At 40.6% G+C, this 19,386-nt stretch overlaps 1 protein-coding gene across 2 annotated transcripts in view; it reads left to right on the forward strand.

Annotated features, from left to right (window-relative positions):
* The first annotated feature begins 348 nt into the window (after window positions 1–348).
* The window catches only part of BTK (Bruton tyrosine kinase), a 28,004-nt gene continuing 8,966 nt past the window's right edge, over window positions 349–19,386 (forward strand). The window contains exons 1-9 of one of the 2 annotated variants that reach the window (XM_031446124.2): window positions 376–507; window positions 6,381–6,561; window positions 8,452–8,618; window positions 9,153–9,251; window positions 11,113–11,181; window positions 12,675–12,756; window positions 17,712–17,840; window positions 18,153–18,220; window positions 19,044–19,231. In XM_031446124.2, coding sequence (XP_031301984.1) covers window positions 8,478–8,618; window positions 9,153–9,251; window positions 11,113–11,181; window positions 12,675–12,756; window positions 17,712–17,840; window positions 18,153–18,220; window positions 19,044–19,231 — 776 coding nt within the window. In that variant the 5' untranslated portion in view covers window positions 376–507; window positions 6,381–6,561; window positions 8,452–8,477. Of the gene's footprint in view, window positions 508–6,380; window positions 6,562–8,451; window positions 8,619–9,152; window positions 9,252–11,112; window positions 11,182–12,674; window positions 12,757–17,711; window positions 17,841–18,152; window positions 18,221–19,043; window positions 19,232–19,386 lie in introns of both variants that reach the window. The other variant, XM_010975756.3, reaches the window with a different exon arrangement.

The following is a 19,386-nucleotide window of genomic DNA, read 5'->3' on the forward strand; positions in this document are numbered from 1 at the left end:
CCACAGGTCTGCATTTCTCCTCTTTTCTGTCTGTCTCCACTCCCTATGCTGACCACCCCCACAGTCCTTTAGCGAAGTCATCCCTTCACCTCAGGGAGGTCGGCCTGAGGACCTGTCGGCTCAATCCAGCCCTGCCTAGAGTCTCAGTGGCCCCAGTAATGTTGAGAAGGGTTCTTTCAGAGCAGACTCAAGATAGCAGTGTCAGAGGTCCCAAGCAAATGAAGGGCGGGGACAGCTGGGGGGCGGGGGGCAGAATAGGGACAGCAGCAGGGAACCAGATACCATGCTGCAGAGAAGAAGAAAAAAAAAAGACATTGGTTTAAGTCAGGAAACAAAAAAAGGGAACTGAGTGGCTGTGAAAGGGTGGGGTTTGCTCAGACTGTCCTTCCTCTCTGGACTGTAAGAATATGTCTCCAGGGCCAGTGTCTTCTGAGATCGAGTCCCACCTTCAAAGTCCTGGCATCTCAATGCATCTGGGAAGCTACCTGCATTAAAGTCAGGACTGAGGTGGGTCTGGGGCACGGCAAGGGCTGGGCAGCAGCTGCTAGTACCTTCAGTGGTACCCTTGAAGGCCAGAGAGACAGCATGGCTGGTGCCATATAGTCTTGCTGGCGTAGGAGGCTGGCGGAGGGTGGGAGTGTCATCAGCGCAAGGCCCTGGCAGTCCCTTCCGATGATCAGAGGGGGCTGTAAGGGTCCTTTCTCAGGAGTGTTGTGGGGGGCAATAAGAAAAGAAAAAAAGTGACATGAGGTGACCATCTAAACAAGTAGCAAATGTTGAAAAGAGGCACCTTGGAAAAACTTGGCAGAAAGGTAACATTACCAGCAGCAAAAAAAGCCAGGATAAAAATAAGCTGTTTGATCAAATATTGCTGGAAGCCCCCAAATGGGTGCTTGTGTCAATGAGACCCTTAGAAGAAGAAATTTTAAGAGGTAGATTGTCTGAAAAAGTGGTGAAAGGTCACATGCCACAATAGGCCTTTGACCTATGTAAGCTGAGGAAAGGCACTGGCTAAACTAGGGTGTAAAGCCACCTGCCTCCGGCCGCATTGGGCCACTGGTGCCGGGATCAGAGCTGGCTTGTTGGAAGGACTGTGTGCACCAACCTCGTGGTAACAGTGGGTAAGAGACTGGGCCAGAGGAGAGCAGCCTCAGCCTCAGCCCAGATGGTGTGGCCAACCCCTGAGGTCGCGGGGAAGCTTTTTCCTATCACCAATGCCTGCCATGTGCACAGCTCTCTTTTCTCTGCTCTTCATCATTTTCTGCTCTCCTTTCCTCTCCTCTTCTCCATCCTCCTCCCCTTCTCCTTCCCGTCCTCCTCCTTTCTCTACCTGTATCCCCTCTTCTTTATCCCTTCCTTTATTTTGTTCATTACCACTCCTGGAAAAGAGTCAGCACTTAATAAATATTTGTGGAACTGCACTGAATTCTTGCCCCTCTCTTACCCTGCTGTTTTCCCTTTTCCCTTTCCCCTACTTGCCTGATGCCTTCCCCATAGAATTGTGAGCTTTAAGCGTGTTAAGCTATGTAAAGTAGGTAAAATAGGGCCCAGCAATAGTACGTGCTCCTATCTCAGTGTTTGCTCTTCTTTTTCTTCGGCCTGAGACCTGCCAGTGTCCCCAGATGGCCTGCCTAGAACAAACAGTGTAGCATTTAGAATAAAAGGGATTGCTGGCCCTGACCAAGACTTCCTTGGATGAGCTGCTGAACCTCCAAATGTAATTCCACTCCAGTTTCCCGACCACCCAGCTCTCCAAGCTCAAAGTCTCTATCCTGTGCTGTTTCATTTCCAGAGGCAGGGAAGCAGCAAAGCCCAGAGGCAGGGGTGTGTACAGGTCAGGGGCTGTCCTCTGTGCTGTTAGCCATGTGCTAGTTCTGCTCCTTCCCTCATTTTGCCTGCCAAGCCCCCTAAACCTAGGGTGCTACAGCCTCTTGGAACCTCAGTTATTTGATAAAGTGTCACCTTCCAAATAAGCCACAAGATGCATATACCCTAAATAATCTAAAGCGTTCTACTGAAACATGATCCCTTAGGGTTAGCCCTACCTATTCTGACCCCTTTTATATTCAGACTATTTAAACTATCTGCTTGTGTTAAAGTCCAAATTTCTGTTGCTTCTGGCTAGTGATGTGTTTGTTTAGAATCCTTTGTAAACTCCTTATAGTGAGAACTGGTGCAACTTTCCATCTGCTTCTAGGGTCTTGGTGCAATTTTAAATTATCATCACTATGATTTACTATTTCCATTCGAGCAAATTTCCTATAGAGAGTTTCCTTTCGGGGGACTAGACCTATACCAGGAAGTGATTTAGGTATAAAGGGAAGATATGGCTTTTGAAAACCAGTTTGGGTGTTCTCCAAAGAGTCATCAGCTATCTGCTGCTTTTTGCCCAATGATAGCATGCAGATATCTGATGGCTAGCTCCTGGGAATAAGGGAGAGCCACAATTTTCAGTGAGGCGGTGCTCAACAAGCTAGAGACAGACCTTGACCTAATTCACTCCAAAGCTGCTTGGTTATGCAAATAGAGCCATCAGGGGAGGGGGAGAGAGAACTCCTCTGAGGACCCTGAAACAAATGGGCCACGTGTGACTTTCAGTTTCTATGGAGGCTCAGGTGCTGGGCCTGAGGGTGTTGGGAGAATATTTGAAACACAAAAGCCTTAATCTCAGGCTTTCCTCCTCACTCTCGGAGAGCCATCGCCATATGCCCTTCGGGTTAACCTCAGCTGAACTACAAGGAGAAGCTCATCTCACTGTCTTGGCTCCCGGAAATCAAAATGAACTAGAGTCTATTAGCTCACCCCTACAGATTCTCCTGCAATTAAAACAGAGTAAAAAAAGCTGATTAGAAATGGAGCAGAAAAGAGACAAAGGTGTGGGGAAAGCAGGCTCTCAAAAACTGCCATTTGGAGTGAAAACTGGTTACAGTGTTTCTGGAAACTATTTTGTCACTATTTTTCAAAATGCAAAATGTACATACTTTTTGAGTTGGCAAAGTGTTTATATAGAGATCCTAATATCATGGGAAAATAATCAGGAATAAACAAGAACTTTAGATATTTGGGGGGAAATGTATGCTGGGTGGATGGATAAATGGATACTTAGATTGATAATGTTAAGAAAAATAAACTACAAATAGTATGTGCAATATGATCTCAAATATGATAAGAAAAAATGCAGAGAAAAATAATGGAAGGAAATATGCCTAAATATTAATGCCTCTGGATAATGAGCTTATAATTGATGTTTTCTTTTTAACACCCCTGTGCCTAAAATATTTTCTATAATGAACATGTGTTATGGTGATATTGAAGGAAAAGTAAATAAAATGTTTAAACCAGGGAAAACAAAAACTAAACTGAAAAAGGCCAAAGGGGCACACAAGTCCAGAGTGAAAGACACCCCAGCAGTCACCCTCAGGGCCAGAGGGACAATGCTGAAAGTATCACCACCAGTCTGATGCTGAGTGTAAACTTGCAGATTGGCTATTTGGCTCTCCTTCCACCATTACTTGATGAGAATCTGTTGTCTCTAGTGCAGGGCAGAAGAGATAACGAATCACAGGTTCAGAAGTTTCTAAAACCACAGAAGAAAACTGTAAAATGTTAACAATATAAAATGATGAAGATGAACCAGAGTGCTGAGACTCCTTAGAAATGACTAGAGCAGATGAGAATTTCTCTGGTTAGCTAGCAACCAGACAACTGATTTTGGCTGGAAATCTTCACAAATGTGATCACCTATAGCACTGACCATGAAGCTTATCATCAAATAATTAGGTTTCATAAGGGCCTCAACAGAGCTTCTTGGGAACTTAACAAGAGTAATTATAGCTCTTTGTTGCTATGGTTATTATATTTTAAAGAAGACTTCTCTTCTGGTTCCAAGACTGGAGAATTTTCAATCAGAGTCTCAGTCAAAATCTGAGAGATGATTCTTGGGACTGGGAAGAGAATTTATCCTATCAGTTATACTCTAGTCTAATTAGAGACCATTGATAATGCTGCCAGATTTCATAGTAAAGCCTCAGGAAGATAAGGCTAAAAAGGGAACAAGGGGTAACATGAAGTGCATCATCCAACACAAAAGCTGGACCTGGGTTTGCCACTTTGTCTAAGTAGCTGAGAATTCATTCTGAGAGTGGAAAACTATGATCACATGATACAAATGTTCATGGTTGTCTTATTTATAATTGAAAACAAACAACCTAAATATCCATCAGCAGGAGAATGGATAAAAAATTGTGATGCATTCATCATATAGAATACTTGATGCATATAAAAATGAATGAAATGTATGAACTAGAGCTACCAAGATAAATAAATCATAAAACATTACATTGAGAAAAAAATCAAGTTGCTGAAGAGTATGTACCACTTATATTAAAAAGTGAGACATGCAAACCAATACTAAATATATTTTTGTACTTACATATGTAGTAATGTAAAAACATGCCTAGGAATGATAAATGCCAAATTCCAGATATTGGTAACCTCTATGGATGGAGGGGATAAAATTGTAGAGGAGTACACAAGGGAGTTTTGACTGTATTTATTTAAAAAAAAAAAAAACTAGCAGAAACAATATGGCACAATATTAGGATTCTATGGAGCTAAATGGTGAGTACATGAGAGTAATGTTATTCTCTGCACTTTCTGCCTATTTGCAGTATTTCATAATGTAAAAGAAAGTACATTCAACCAAAGTTTTATATACACAGTAAGCAATAACAACACTAGAATAGAGAGTGGGTGTTTCACCTAAAACCTATGCTTTTATCCATTAATAATGAAAAATCCTGAGAAGAAAAATAGCCAGTGACTCTAGGCATCCACCAGCTAAACAAGATCTCCTTGTAGAGGATTTGAAGGAAAATGTAAGAAAACCTGGTGGGACTGAGAAGAGTCCTCCTGTGGGAAAAAGTAAAATTGTCAGTTGACAAGGACAGATCATCCTTTCCAGCCTAGAGGAATATTGCAGAGAAAACTGCCCCTGGAACATGAATTCTCTCTTACTTATCCTGTACTTACCACTGTTTCCTCCTTTGCCGAATGTTCTTAGTAGATGGAGAGGGGTCTGTCCCAACTGCTCTTTGATGATAGCCATGGGGAATGACGGCGTGCTGAGGTGGATGGCATCACACTTCACTAAAGGCAAAAAAATAATAAATCCCTCTGGGAGGCAATGAGGTACAACAGAAACAGCGAGGGCTGTGGAGTCACAGATGGATGAGGTTGGGCAAGTCACATAACCTCCATGAATCTCACTTTCCTCATCTGCTTTTTGGGGGGAATAAATGAAATAATGCATGTAAAATGCCTGATGGATGGAGTGCACTGAGATAAACAAGAATGCCCTCCCATTCCCCTGGGGAGAAAAGGGAACAGCCAGAATCTTCCTGGGCAATTAAATAATGCTTTAGAGGAGAAATGAACAGAGATCCCTGCTTATTGGATATTTAAGCTAAGTAGTTATTTGAACTATGACTGAGTATTTCTAACTAGCATCTCCTGGACCCTTCCCAGTTATAGATAGGCTGTGTCATTTTCTGATTTTTGCTCTGTTGTCATCCCTAATAGTGTTCCATCTTAGCATGAGCAAAGATAGGAACCAAAGGTGGTTTAGTTCACTGATTTTGCAAGTGCTATTTATATTAGTTCTTTGGCATAGTGCAGTTTGTAAAATGACTGAACTCATACTAATAAACATTCTCTTTTGGAATTCTACTGCACCACAGGGAGCTGGGAGGCTGCAGAGGTGGCCGTGTGAAAATCTTTGCATTTGTAGTTTAAAATTAGAGAACATTATAACACTGGAACTCTATATTGTAAATGAAGAGCTTTGTGAGTGTTTCTACTCTTTTTTTTCTCCTCCTCTTTCCTTATATGAAGTGTGTGTGTGTGTTTAACATTCATGTCACTTCCGTTTCCACCCCCACCCCCACCACTTGAGTGAGGTGCAGGGTCAGCCCTCCCCATGCATCTTTTGTGGTTGAATTGACTCTCTGGGCTGCTGAAATTGTTAGAAAAAAAATTAGGACCTTCCACAACAAGTACCCAAAGAAACTGCAACTACCCTCTACCCAACTTTCAGGAAGACATACAGACAGATGTCTCTCCTTTCACATTAGTGGTGGATGGACCAGTGGTGACCAAGAAGAACTACCACATTTTCAGGCTGTGTGTCTGGAATGGATCACAAGGAATAGAGGCAAAGCAATCAAAGAGGGAGCAACCAGACCATGGAACTCCCAGTAGTCCTCCAGCTCCAAGATCTAGAGGTAGAGGATATTTCACCCCTTGCTCAGAGGGGCGATGGCTAGTGAGAGGCTTACTTACTTCCTCATAATTAGACCAGCACTAAACCTTACCCCCCACAGACACTTGAAAGAGAGGAAGGCTTCCTCTTGACAAACTGGATTTGTTCTAAAAAAGAAAAAGAACAGAGGCAGCTTCCAGAAGGACCTGTCTCATAGGAAATAAGAGCAGAAGCCAAGCCTGAAGCAGATGCTGGATCTGAGTGGGGAGTGTATCCGCCAAGAGTTTGCAACAAAAGTAAAGGTAAAATGATGGCTGCGCTTTACTTATCTAAAAAAGCACAACTGGACATGGATTGTTGGGATGCTTCTGATCCAATTTACTGGTCATGCTACTCAACTTCTTTAGGGTTTTATTTTGTCTTCTGTAAGTTGAGTCTTTGATTGTGAAGGTGCTTAATTGGAACTCACCTTAGGAACAAATGGGATATTAGTACAGGGATCTTGATGAGTTGGCAGTTCCTGAGAATAGACTATTATTACTTGGTTACCGCTACTTCTGAGTAAATGAAAAATCTTCATGTTAAAAGAAATCTCTTTGGGGTTTGAGCTGAATCTGAATGTTAGATAGGACTCTAGTTGGTTGTAGACTCTTACCAATTTGTCACTCCTGTGAGAGACCATTTAAACAGGGGAGTCAGGGAAGAGAGCCGTGTGGCAGAGTGTGGTGAAAGGTTTGCTCCTTTGCCCAATTTTTCTCAAAAGATCATTTACAAAACATTAAACTAATCCACCACCAGAAAACAGTAGCATCCACATGGTGGATATGTAGCAAAGCAATCATTCTGAACATCCCTGGTGTTCCTTTAACCTATTTTTGTCTCCCCAGTATGATAATAGAATCTTCTACACCACAGGAAAGAGCAAAATAACCTCAGGCTTCAATAAAAACCATTCCCTTGCTTTCCTGGTGTGAGCAATAACCTATGCTTGACAAGTAGAAAAAACTGCAGAGCTATTTATTCTGCTTTGATGGTGCCACCAAAAACATAAGGAGTTTAGTTAATAATAATAATAAAAACCCTACTCCACTTCAGGAAAAAAAAACCCGCCTCTAGCAAAACTTGAGGGGGAAGGGACTGGTGATTTTTTTTTTTTTTTAGTATTCTTTTAGTTTTCCATTTTTGTGGGCAGTATTTATATTTTCACTTTATCTTTCTAATGAAGGTTTGGGATTAGTAATATAAGATTGTGCATTTAAGTGAATAACTGATATGAGGTGTGTTTTGTATGAATAAAAAAACAGTGGTGACTTTTTGTAAATTTCTTTGCCTTTCTGTATTTCCGTTACCTAAACTGAATCTTTCTGGAGTACTGTAAGTTTGGAGAGGCTAAACAAGTTACTTTTCATAAATGATCAGAGATGGCATCTGTAAGAGTAAGACAGTTGCATCACTTTTGCGTGATGCTGTCCAAAAAAACTAATCTAAGCAAAAAGGAAAGGAAAAGCCATAAAACAAAAATGGCTGCCTCTCAAAAAATTGTGTTTCAATTTTAGAACAAGCTTCTATCCTTTGTAGCTCAGCCAGAGGGTGATGGGCAAAATCAGTTGGGTGGCAGTTAGTAGATGTCCATAACTGCAGGTGCAGCCTCCGTATCCTTATTAGACCCCTTGGTTATAGACCCCAGTGAGACAATGTATGAAAAATTACACTTACTGTCTAGGACACTGGGAACTGAAAGTCCAATATCTGCCTCAGTGGAGTTCTGGCACCTGCATTATCCCTTCTGGGGATATCAGGGTCAACAGCAGCACAGAGACTTTTGCCGTTCACAGATTCTGCCTGTATCATAAAAAGATGGTTAGTGTAAAGCTGCCTCTAGACATTACCAAGCACAAGAGTCAGTATTACTTGATATCCATAGCATTCCATTGCCTTATACAAGAATCCAATTTATGTGAACTCACAATGTAGAACTAACCACCCCCCAATTCAATGTGCATCTATTATACCTGAAAACTGGCAGAGATAGGGGCTGTGGAAGGGGGGCATCAAGGTAAGAAGAAGGTTCTTTTTTTAGCTTTGAACGTTTCTATTCCATCTGAAACTAGGTGGCTAGGCTGAGGGGGAACCAGGAGGGATGGGGATCAACCCAGGAGTGCTGGGTCCTCGAGAACTTTCATTATCAACAGCACACAGTGAGCTCCAGAAAGAAGTTATGGCTGCAGTGATACTGGAGAGCATCTTTCTGAAGCGATCCCAGCAGAAAAAGAAAACCTCACCTTTAAACTTCAAGAAGCGCCTCTTTCTCTTGACCGTGCAAAAACTTTCCTACTATGAGTATGACTTTGAACGTGGGGTAAGTTTCTTTGTGGTGAAACCTGCGTTTTAAAGACCTGGCCTCAGATCTGCCTTGGGGAGGAGGTAGACCCTTTCTGGCTGGAAGAAGGAGGTAGAAGGGACCCAAGTACACTTCAAACTCACCAAAATATTTCCTAGTCTAGAACTAGCTAGTCATACAGGAGCAAAAATTCAAAGGTGCTAGGAAGCCATGGAGGAAATCTTACTATGGATTATTGCAGTTGGTGAGTACTCATTAAATGACGGTTAAGCATGAAATCCAAGACTTGGAAATTGCTTCCTTATTTTTTATGATAAAAAACACACAATCATTCACTCTTCTGTAGTATTTGCCCTCCATCTGGTAGTCAAAAATGGTTAGATCGATAGATCTGGAAGTTGTTTGGGTTTTTGTTGTTTGTTTGTTTCAAAACGATAGGTCCTGCTATAGAGCATGGGTGTCATCTCACAAAGTTAGATAACGAAATCTAATCATCTGGTTGCTTAATAGCTCTTAATCTTTCTCCATTTTCTTCCTCATTGTCTTTCTCAGAGAAGAGGCAGTAAGAAGGGTTCAATAGATGTTGAGAAGATCACCTGCGTGGAAACTGTGGTTCCTGAAAAAAATCCTCCCCCTGAAAGACAGATTCCGGTAAGAATAGCTGTTGTCAGAGCCAGGGCTGGGTGGGGGCAGTTAAGAAACTTGGAACACTTCAATTCTCTGTAAATAAACGGTGATGCTGTGCAGTGCGGAACACAGTAAAGCTCCCTTATAGATTCTTCATTCTGCCACATATTGGTAATACTGAGTCTCAGCATTTTTTGTCCAAATGCAGAACAAGTCACTTAACCTGGAAAACTTGTAACACCAATTTTCAGATTATATCATATCAAGTTTTTAGATTGATCAGATCTAAATTGATCGGTTTAACTCCCTCAGTCACCAGGATCAGATTTACAGGCCTGAGTTAGTCTGAAATCTAGAACCCTGGGGTTCTGAGTCATGAGATTCTTTAATAGTTCACTGTTTCTTCTCTCATTTCCAAGAGCCTCTCCAGGGCATAACATCTACTGACTTCATAGCTGATTTTTTTTAATGTCATTTTTCCCTGATGACAAGAGTAATGCGTATTTATTATAGAAACTGTGGAAAATACAAAAAAACCCAAAAAAGAAGATGAAATCATGCATAATCCCATTATCCAGCAAAAACAACTATTAATATGTTAGTGTATGGACTTAACAGATTTTTTTCTCCATTAACGACACATACACTCACACTAATATATATATTACATATTTAAAACAGTGAATCATACTCCACATCTTGCTTTGCCACCTATGTTTTCAATTTAACAATATATGAAAAAATTTCCCCATGACAATAGATACTCTTTAATAATATGATTTTGATGACTGTATAGTATTCCCTATCATGGATATATTGTAATTTGTTTAACCAATCTCCTATTAACACATCTGTCTGCAGTGATTTGATATCATAAACTATGTTGATAGGAACATCTTTGCATACATCTTTATTCTTTTCCTTATAATAACTTCCTAGGAGTAATTTTTGTTGTTTTCTTTATAAAATCTGTGTGCTTAGTTATTTTTCTATTTTTATTCTGTTTTATTTTGTAGTAGAATTTGAATATCATCCACTCCTACAAGCTGTGTATGAGAGTATTTCTCTACATTCTTTCCAACACCAGATATTTTAAATACTTATTAATTTAAAAGTGAAGAAAAATGTATTTTATTGCCGACTTATTTTGCAAATTTTTTGCTATTCATAAGGTTGAACAGTTATACATCTGCAGCTCATTTATATTTTTCCATTTGTGAATTAATTGTTAATTTTTTGGCCTATTTTTCTATTGAAATTTTTACATTATTCCTAGAACTTTTAAAGAGATCTAGATATATTTACTTTATAATATATGTTAAAATATTTTCACAGTTTTTCATTTATCTTTGAATTTTGTTTATGGTGTTTTTTTTAACCATACTAGGTTTTAAAGCGTATGTCGTCAAATTAGTTCATCGTTTTCTTAATGGTTCTAGGGTCTTGGAAAGACTTTGTCTGTCACAAAATTATATAATCACTTACAGTTTTTTTCTATTATTCATAGCTTCATTTTTCTTTAAAATATAAAGGTCTTGAATCCGTCCAGAATTTATTTGGGTGTGTGACGTGAAATAGCTACCCTAACTACCCACCCACTCCCACCCTTGACAATATTAGTGGTTAGATGTTTATTTCAGCACCATTTATTGAGTAACCTCCCTTTCCTCAGTAATTTGCGATGTCTGAGGGGTTTTTTGAATAAGTATGTGTAAGATGCTATGGATGTGTGTCCCTACTGGGATGTAGGAAGCAATATCTAAAGATTAGCATTGTCTGTGCAGGAGAACCTTCTGGAGCCACTGCAAATGATTCCCAGCACCCAGGGAAATCCAGAAAAGAGAATCGCATCAACCAATAACTATGATTTCTTCTTTCATTGCAGAGAAGGGGTGAAGAGTCTGGTGAAATGGAGCAGATTTCAATTATTGAAAGGTTCCCTTATCCCTTCCAGGTGAGGTGTTTTCTCAGTAGTACTCAAAGTTATCTATAAAATAATTGTTAGGGCTGGCATGGGTTGAGAGTGTTTGCTTTTCTATTTTCCAATCAAACATAGTTTCTTTTAGCCTCTACACCTCAAAGAGAATCCATAATGGCACTAATTCTATTATGGTGTGTCTTGTCTATGGTAAATGCATTGAGAAAGATGCTCTGTTTGTTGAGTGAACATTTCACTTCCTTCTTGTTCTGCCTATCTGTCTAACGGTGGTCATGTGGGGTGAAAAGACAGAAAAGGGGAGGGAAGGAGTAGTATTAGGAAGTTCAGTATGGGGAAGACTTATTAGACTTACACATAAACTTAAATTCTATTCTAGTCTGGAATAATTGAAGAGCCACACAGACATCTGTTTGGTAGATGCAACGTAAGCCATAAGGGAGAGCAAGAGCTTCAGATTTGAACTTCAATTTGGTTTGCTTATGTCCTGAGAACTCTGTAGGCCACATTTCGTGAATATAGCAGCCTCTGCAACAGTGAAAGCCAGAAAAGGAAGTGGAAAGTCTCAGGGGAGGGGGCTTTCTGTCATGGATTTATGAGCACAGTAAGACTAACAAGCAAAAAGAAAAATGTAAAAGGATCCTGTTCATGTCCCTAACTGTATCAAAGTTTATAAAACCTGTGAAGGAGGGGTGTTTTAGACATAGTTTTTACCACCATTGTCTTTCAACAAGTTGATGTTGTTTGGCTGGGCTACTGCATAATGCTAAACAGCAGATAATTCAAAATTAATTTACATTTGATTTTACAATCCATTATGTGATGTTTATTAAGCCTGTGAGGGTTGGAACCACATCTTATATGTTTTGTACATCTCCATCACACCTAGTACAATGCATTGTACACATGTGGTGTTCAAAAAATACTGATTGATTTGATGATAATGCTTAATATATACTTCACTCTTTTTGAAGTGGTTCCAAACTTGGTTTATTTCGGCTAATGTTGGCAAAGGGAGGCCACTAGACAGTGTGAGGGTGAAATGATCCATGAGTTAAAATTTTGCTCCATATTGATGAAGTGTATAATCCACGTGTCCTATTCAAGACTTGTTACATAAATCATTATTTCAATTATCCTCTATACAAACTCAAGGTTTAATAACATCATAAAATATCCTTCACTGAATAAACACAAAACTGTCTCCACCAAAGACTGAAGATTACGAACTAAGTTTACACACGAATTGAAACACAAGTCAAGAGGACCTAGAGTATTTTAAAAATCTAAGAGTTTCTAAGTCCTACATCCCTGGTTATAAATTCTTTAGGAATTCTTCAGATGGTTCACATGACCCCAGCCCCACTGCTCACTGAAGATCATTCCTCTTTGTTTGTTTGTTTGTTTTCTGCTATCAATATACAAAGTTGTAGCTTAAGGTTAGTTCCTTCAAGGTCTTTATACTTTTCTCTGACTCCTAACTGCTGAAGTCTGTGTGTCCATTGCCTCAGGTTGTATATGATGAAGGGCCTCTCTATGTCTTCTCCCCAACTGAAGAACTGAGGAAGCGTTGGATTCACCAGCTCAAAAATGGTGAGAATTATTTGGAAAATAAACTAGTTTCCAAAGAAAGAAGGAAAGGAAGAAAGGGAGGAAGGAAAGAGAGAAATTGGCAGAGAGGGAGGAAAGAGAGAGAAAAAAATGAGAAAGAAAGAAAAGAAATGAAAGAAAGAAAGGGAAAGAGAGAAGGGTAGGGAGGGAAGGAGAAAGGGAAAGAGGGAGGAAGAAAGGGAGAGAGGAACAAAGAATGGATGGAAGGAGGGAGGTGAAAGAAAGAAGAAAGGGAGAAGGGAAGGAGGGAGAGAGGAAGGAGGAGAGAGAACTGGGAGGGGCAAGAAATATTCCATTTTCTTCCATATTAGTAATACAATTGAGTTTAATATTCCATACTATGAATAAAAGATCATGTGCCAGACTAAGAGTTTGAACCCAGTTCTACCACTATCTCTACAGTGCAATTTTGCAATTGTAGGCCCCTCCAGTTCCCTATTTATTAAAAAAAAAAAAAGTCCCATTCTTTACACCAATTACAAGGTTGGAGTGGTATAGTATTCAATGGTTATTTCAATATTTTGAATCCTAGGTATGAAATATCTAGTTCCCCTAAATTAAATAAATCATTATGAGAGTGCTTGGGATCAGAGTAAAGAACTGGTTCCAAGCCCTCTTCTACCACTAATAAGCTGGGTGACCTCTGGTAAGTAGGCCAACAAGCTTCTTTGAGGCTCAGGTTCTTCTTCTGAAAGAATAATAATGATGCCTACAGTACATACATCCAGGGTTGTCCTACGGATCAAATGAGGTAATGTATGTGAAAGCACATGGAAAACTGTAAAGCATTGTACAAGAAAGCACTGTACATCTCTTCATTGTGGATAAATATTATCCAAGGAACTATTTCATGTTCCTTGCTTTGTGAGGACCTCAACTTGAACATAGTTCAGCATTTCACATAGACCATACAGTGTCCGTAGATAAACTCAACTGTAAATGTTGCAGCACAGGATGCATGCACACATATTTGTGTGTATATATAGCCATATGTCAAATGACTGAGAGATTAACTGGTTGAGTTGACATCAGGAAAGGCTGCCTAGAGAAACAGGAAGGATGGCAGACTGATAACGGCATGGTTGGGTTATTGCATGACAGCTCTTTGTCTTAATAAACATTTATATTCTGATATTCGGTGGCTGACTATACCAGCTTTATTCACTCCCTGAATGCAAGTCTGACTGGCCAAAATAAAAATCTTCGAATCTTTCAAGCTGAAAGAGGAGAGGAGAAAGGAAGAGAAGAATCATTTATCAAATTCTTGCTATGTGACAGATATTGAGCTAGATACCTTATATTTATTACCTCATTTAATTCTCAGCAATCTTGGGCTAAAAACAGTAATAACACTTAATGAGCACTTACTCTGTACCAGGCTCTGTTCTGAGTGCTTCAAATGTACTAGCTCATTTAAACCTCACAATAAGTTTATGAAGTATGTATTTAGAGATGAGGGAACTGAGGCTCAAAGAGATTAAGTAAGTTGCTCAAGGGCACACAGCTAGTGAGTGGTGGAGCCTGGGTTCTTAGCACATCCATAGATCTGTTAGGCTCCAAAGTCTAAGGTTATTACATAGTTTTATGTTGCTTGGTTCTTAAGACCAGAAAGTGAACCTGTACCTTGTTGCAAGATATTCTAGAGAAAGTCCACGTTGAGATTACAAATAGGTGATATCTTGCACCACACATTCCAGTACTTGCCATGTTTTGAAGTAAGAGGTCTGCTTTAGCCCTGAGGTTACAAAACAAGCAAACACTTCACTAGTGCTTATTATGATCCAAAATCTCCTCTAAGTTCTTTACATATATTAACTCATTTCTTCTTCATATCAACCATGTCAGGCAGTAATTTTCATCATCCCCATTTTACAAATGAGAAAACTGAGGTGTAGAGAGGCTAAGTAACTGGCCCAAAGGTACTCAGTAAGTAGCAGGGTCAAGCTTTGAACTCAGGCTCCATAGTCTCTGCTCTGGACCAAGATGCTACTTCCAAGGCAAAGAAATATATGCAGAGGCTGAGCTGGAGCTCCAGGGGGCATATATATTTGTACTTATTTAGTTCTCTCCACAGTGCCTCATACAGTGTCTTGCACACAGAAAGGGCCAATAAGTGGTTGTTCATTGATTTTTTCCACAAGAGTAAACCACCACTATCAACTTGTGCTCCACATTGATGGAGAGCTAGGATTTAGTTTGGAGACAGGGAAAGGTGGTACATACCAGCTGAGGGGAAATAAAAGGAGTGAAAAGTGGCATGTACAAGTTAGTAACTCCGTTAACACTTCAAATGCTAATTTCAAAACCAGTTTGTAAATTAGCCCAACAAATATTTATTGGGTGTCCACTATCTTCAAGGTTTGAGTAATGACCAAGGATAAGAATATCCAGCTTGTAAACTTGGTTTATTGACTCAGATGTTAACCGTACTATATTGATTATGCACTGCTATAAAAGTGTATTAGGTAAGTAAAGTTACAATAGTAAAAATAAAGCCAAAACAACAAACAGAAACTACCACCACTTCAGTTGGGTCTTTAGTGCGAGTAAGTTGCAATTTTGCCTTCTCTCCCTTTCTGTTTTATGGAAGGCACTCCCTCCCTCATAGTTATTCCAGACTTGGGTGTATGTCTTGTGGAATCTGCTTGGGCTGACAAGCTCAGAATTAGGCATTTTGCAACAAATATCACAGTTGCTGGGAGATTTAGGTGCAAATCCTAATGATCCTATAACAGCCCAGATGCTGGCAATACCAACAGTGAGATACTCTAAAGCCATAAAAATCCCACTCTAGTGATAAGTTATCCCACTCTGGGGTAAAATGCACCAACTGGAAATCACTCACATGAGAAGGGGACCTCACTGGAATACTGGCTATCTCTGCAGTGGTATTGGCTGTGAAGGGGCATGAGGGAGCCTTCTGAAGTGCTGGATCTGAGTGGTGGTTAAATGGTTATAGACAAATGTGGCTAGCTGGCTACCTTAGATTGCACACTTTATTATACGTAAGTTATACCCCAATTTAAAAAGTAGGGCCTGGGGTACCTCATATCAAACTTCCATTTTTTTCAGTGGTACTTTCCATGCAAAGGTTGTATACCTGAGGGCTTAGCCACAGGCTCTCTCCTTCTATTTCCTTGAATGTGGCAGTGGGCACTTTAATGTTACAGCACCCCAGATATTTGTCTGCATCCATTCAAGAATCTTTGTTTGCTCAGGCCCAACAGAGCCTATCTTAACTGCAACTTCAAAAATAAGCAAATGACCTTACTTCACCAAAATGAATAAAAGTGTCACTGGTTAAACTCCAATGACATATGTGGGGAGGAATAATTCATTCATGCCTGAAATAGAATTTTAGTCATTACCCTAGTAAATATGAACATGAGAGACCAGTCTATCAAGTACTTGGAATGTGCACCAACCATTAATGCCTCCCAGACAGGGCTGGCCCCACACATTGCTGAAGTAAGCAGTCTTCCTCTAGCCCCCCCACTTGGACACTGTCATAATCAGTTTGGGCTGCCTAACAAAATATCACAGACCAGGTGGCTTAAACAACAAACATTTATTTCTGGTGATTCTGGAAGGTCCAAGATGAAGATGTTGGCCAATTTAGTTCCTGGTGAGAACTCTACCTGGCTTGCAGACCTGTCACTTTCTCACTGTTCTCACATGGCAGTCTCTTCTTATAAGGGCACTAATCCCATTATGAGGGCTTCACTCTCATGACCCAGTTACCTCCCTAATGCCCCATCTCCTAATATCATTACTCTGGGGGGCTTCATCCTGAATTTGGTGGGGGGAGGGACACATTCAGTCCATAACAGACACTCTGCTTTTGCAATTCTCTCCTAAGTAGCTGAAAATACCAGCTCTGCATTAACCAACTAAAGAAGGGGTGTCATCTTTGAGAGACCTCTTAAGAAGCACACATTATTTGGGAACGTAGGGTGGGTTCTTAATGAATGTGCTGGAGGTGGGGAGGACAGGAAGGCCTATGTCCTCTCATAGCATATTAGCATAGCTTATCAGAGCAGCTAGTTGTTGATTAAGAATTCTAAGAATTCTTGACATGTTTACTGGTGCTCAGGCCTGCACCTGATGATCTTCAAATCCTTGGGTGAAGAGTAATGGCATGGGGGTGGGGGAAGGGCAGATTGTGGGGGCAATCAGTCCTGGCTGGGAGGAGTATCTGGAGCACTGCTCAGAATTGCCATTGCCTGGTAATAACAAAAGTCAGACAGACTTTTGGTTGGTTTTTCTATTGTTTCTATTCTATCCTGGGAGATCTTTTTGCAACCCTGTGAGGGAAATGGAACTGCTGTGTTTATCTCCTGCAATGAGCTTAACCCACCTCAGGGCCCTCGGAAGACTAGAACCAAGTTTATTCTAGAGGCAGAATCACCTTCATTTGATCCTGAGCTCTGCTCTGTTGACTATTCTATGAACACAAAAAGCCTGAAGCAAAGGTTCTCACTAAGGCAAACAACTCTAAGAGATCACTCAAAGAGCTGGGACATTGGTATATTGAGAGCTGAAATGAGAGTCTCTGGCTTGGGCACATTGTTTCCCTTATCTGGAAAAGACCAGTATAATTGACACCTGCCTTATAGGAAGATTGCAATTGCTACCAGGAAACCATAGATAACATATTTTTGTGCTGGGGCTCTGGAGACAACAGATATTCTTATCACGCTGGTCGTTCGTTGAGAGATAGTCATCATGACAGACCGCTGAAGAGAACTGCACAGGAACGTTGGGGCCAAGCATGTGAGCCAAATGGTCCTGTGTCTGTCTGCTTCCCTTCAGGGTGGCTGAGGAAGGGGCAGTTGTTTGAAGCTCACCACTTAACTCAAAGAGGAAAACATGCCTATGGTGGATTCTTCCACATGTCAGATATGATCTCTCTCTCTCTCTCTTCTCTCCTGTTACAGTAATCCGGTACAACAATGATCTGGTACAGAAATACCACCCTTGCTTCTGGATTGATGGGCAGTATCTCTGCTGCTCTCAGACAGCCAAAAATGCTATGGGTTGTCAAATTTTGGAGAACAGGAATGGAAGTAAGAGATCTGATTAATATAATTTGTCCCTTCTTTGACTCTATTCATCACTTTCTCAGAGGTCTGTCAAACCCAGGTTTGTACATTTTGGTCAGTGCACAAAGGGGCCTGGGAGAGGGGATTAGTGGGAGCCAAAATCCAGCTGTTGTTCTGCTCTCCTAGCTGGGCGACCTGGCAGCGGGCTGTATCTATGCAGACTTTTCCTAACTTACCTAAAGTCACTGTGTACAAGAGCAAAGTTCCTGACCAAACCCATCCCTGGACCCTTTCTGAAGATGCATTCTGTATCATCACTGGTTTCTTACTTTGCAGGCTTAAAACCTGGGAGTTCACACCGAAAGACTAAAAAGCCTCTTCCTCCCACACCTGAAGAGGACCAGGTATACATGGAAACTGGGTGCTGCTACTGCTTAAATAGAAACTTATAGTCACACCCTGAAAACAGACCACAGTCTTAGAATTCCTCTGGAATTTGGCAGTGTAAATTGGTATTCTTGCTGAGACAGGGGATTTTTCCTTCTAATTAGGACTTCCTCTTTAGGGGAAAGATAGAGGGTATTAAGAAGCTCTTGGCAAATGTGTAATCCAATTACCTGTTTAAAACAAAGTCTGATTTTTTTAATGAAAAATATTTTCAAACATGAAGTTGAAAAACCTTAACAGCGAATACCCATATACCCAATATCTTGATTTTACCTCTAATATATAACTTTACACCTTGATTTTGGGGGGTTACTTTTTGAGATCTAGAAAGCCCTTTCTCATATATTGTAAATAAACAGGGCAGGAATTATTATGCTCATTGCATAAACAAAGAAAACAAGGTTCAGAGACATTTAGTAGATCCATGTACTCATTTAGTGCCAAGAAGCTTTCCTAATTATGGCCATACATGCTTTTTGGCCCGGAAGGTTTAAAAATACTGACGCCTGGGTCCGACCCCCAGAGATTTTTGACATAGTCTTCAAAACTGCCTGTTTGTCAGGATTGTTAGCTGCCCTCTAGATGGTTCTGATGTGCATTCCAGGCTGAGAGCACCTGGATGGATGTTTAAAAGTGGTTGTTGAATGAATGCTGAATAAACATTTTATTTTGCCTGATTTGGGTTAGAATGGTGTCTCTAGTAAGCCAGAAAGTTGGGGGAGAATAGGAGACTGCTTGATACCTAGCCAAATCTCCCTACTTTTTCTCTTAACTACACAGATCTTAAAAAAGCCACTGCCCCCTGAGCCAACAGCAGCATCCGCCTCAACAAGTGAGCTGAAAAAGGTTGTAGCGCTTTATGATTACACGCCAATGAATGCAAATGATCTACAGCTTCGGAAGGGCGATGAGTATTTTATTCTGGAGGAGAGCAACTTACCATGGTGGCGAGCCCGGGATAAAAATGGGTGAGTCCACACCTGCCCTTCCTGAGCCTGTACGCCCCGCCACTCTATACACATGCAAAATGCTGCAGCCTAATTCCCCTACTCTGTATCCTGATCAGAAATTGTTCTTCCACACCAAGGTGAATATAGTCTCCCTCCGAGTACTTCCCGGAGTG

This window comes from Camelus dromedarius, chromosome X (genome assembly GCF_036321535.1).
Source record: "Camelus dromedarius isolate mCamDro1 chromosome X, mCamDro1.pat, whole genome shotgun sequence".
NCBI lineage: Eukaryota > Metazoa > Chordata > Mammalia > Artiodactyla > Camelidae > Camelus > Camelus dromedarius.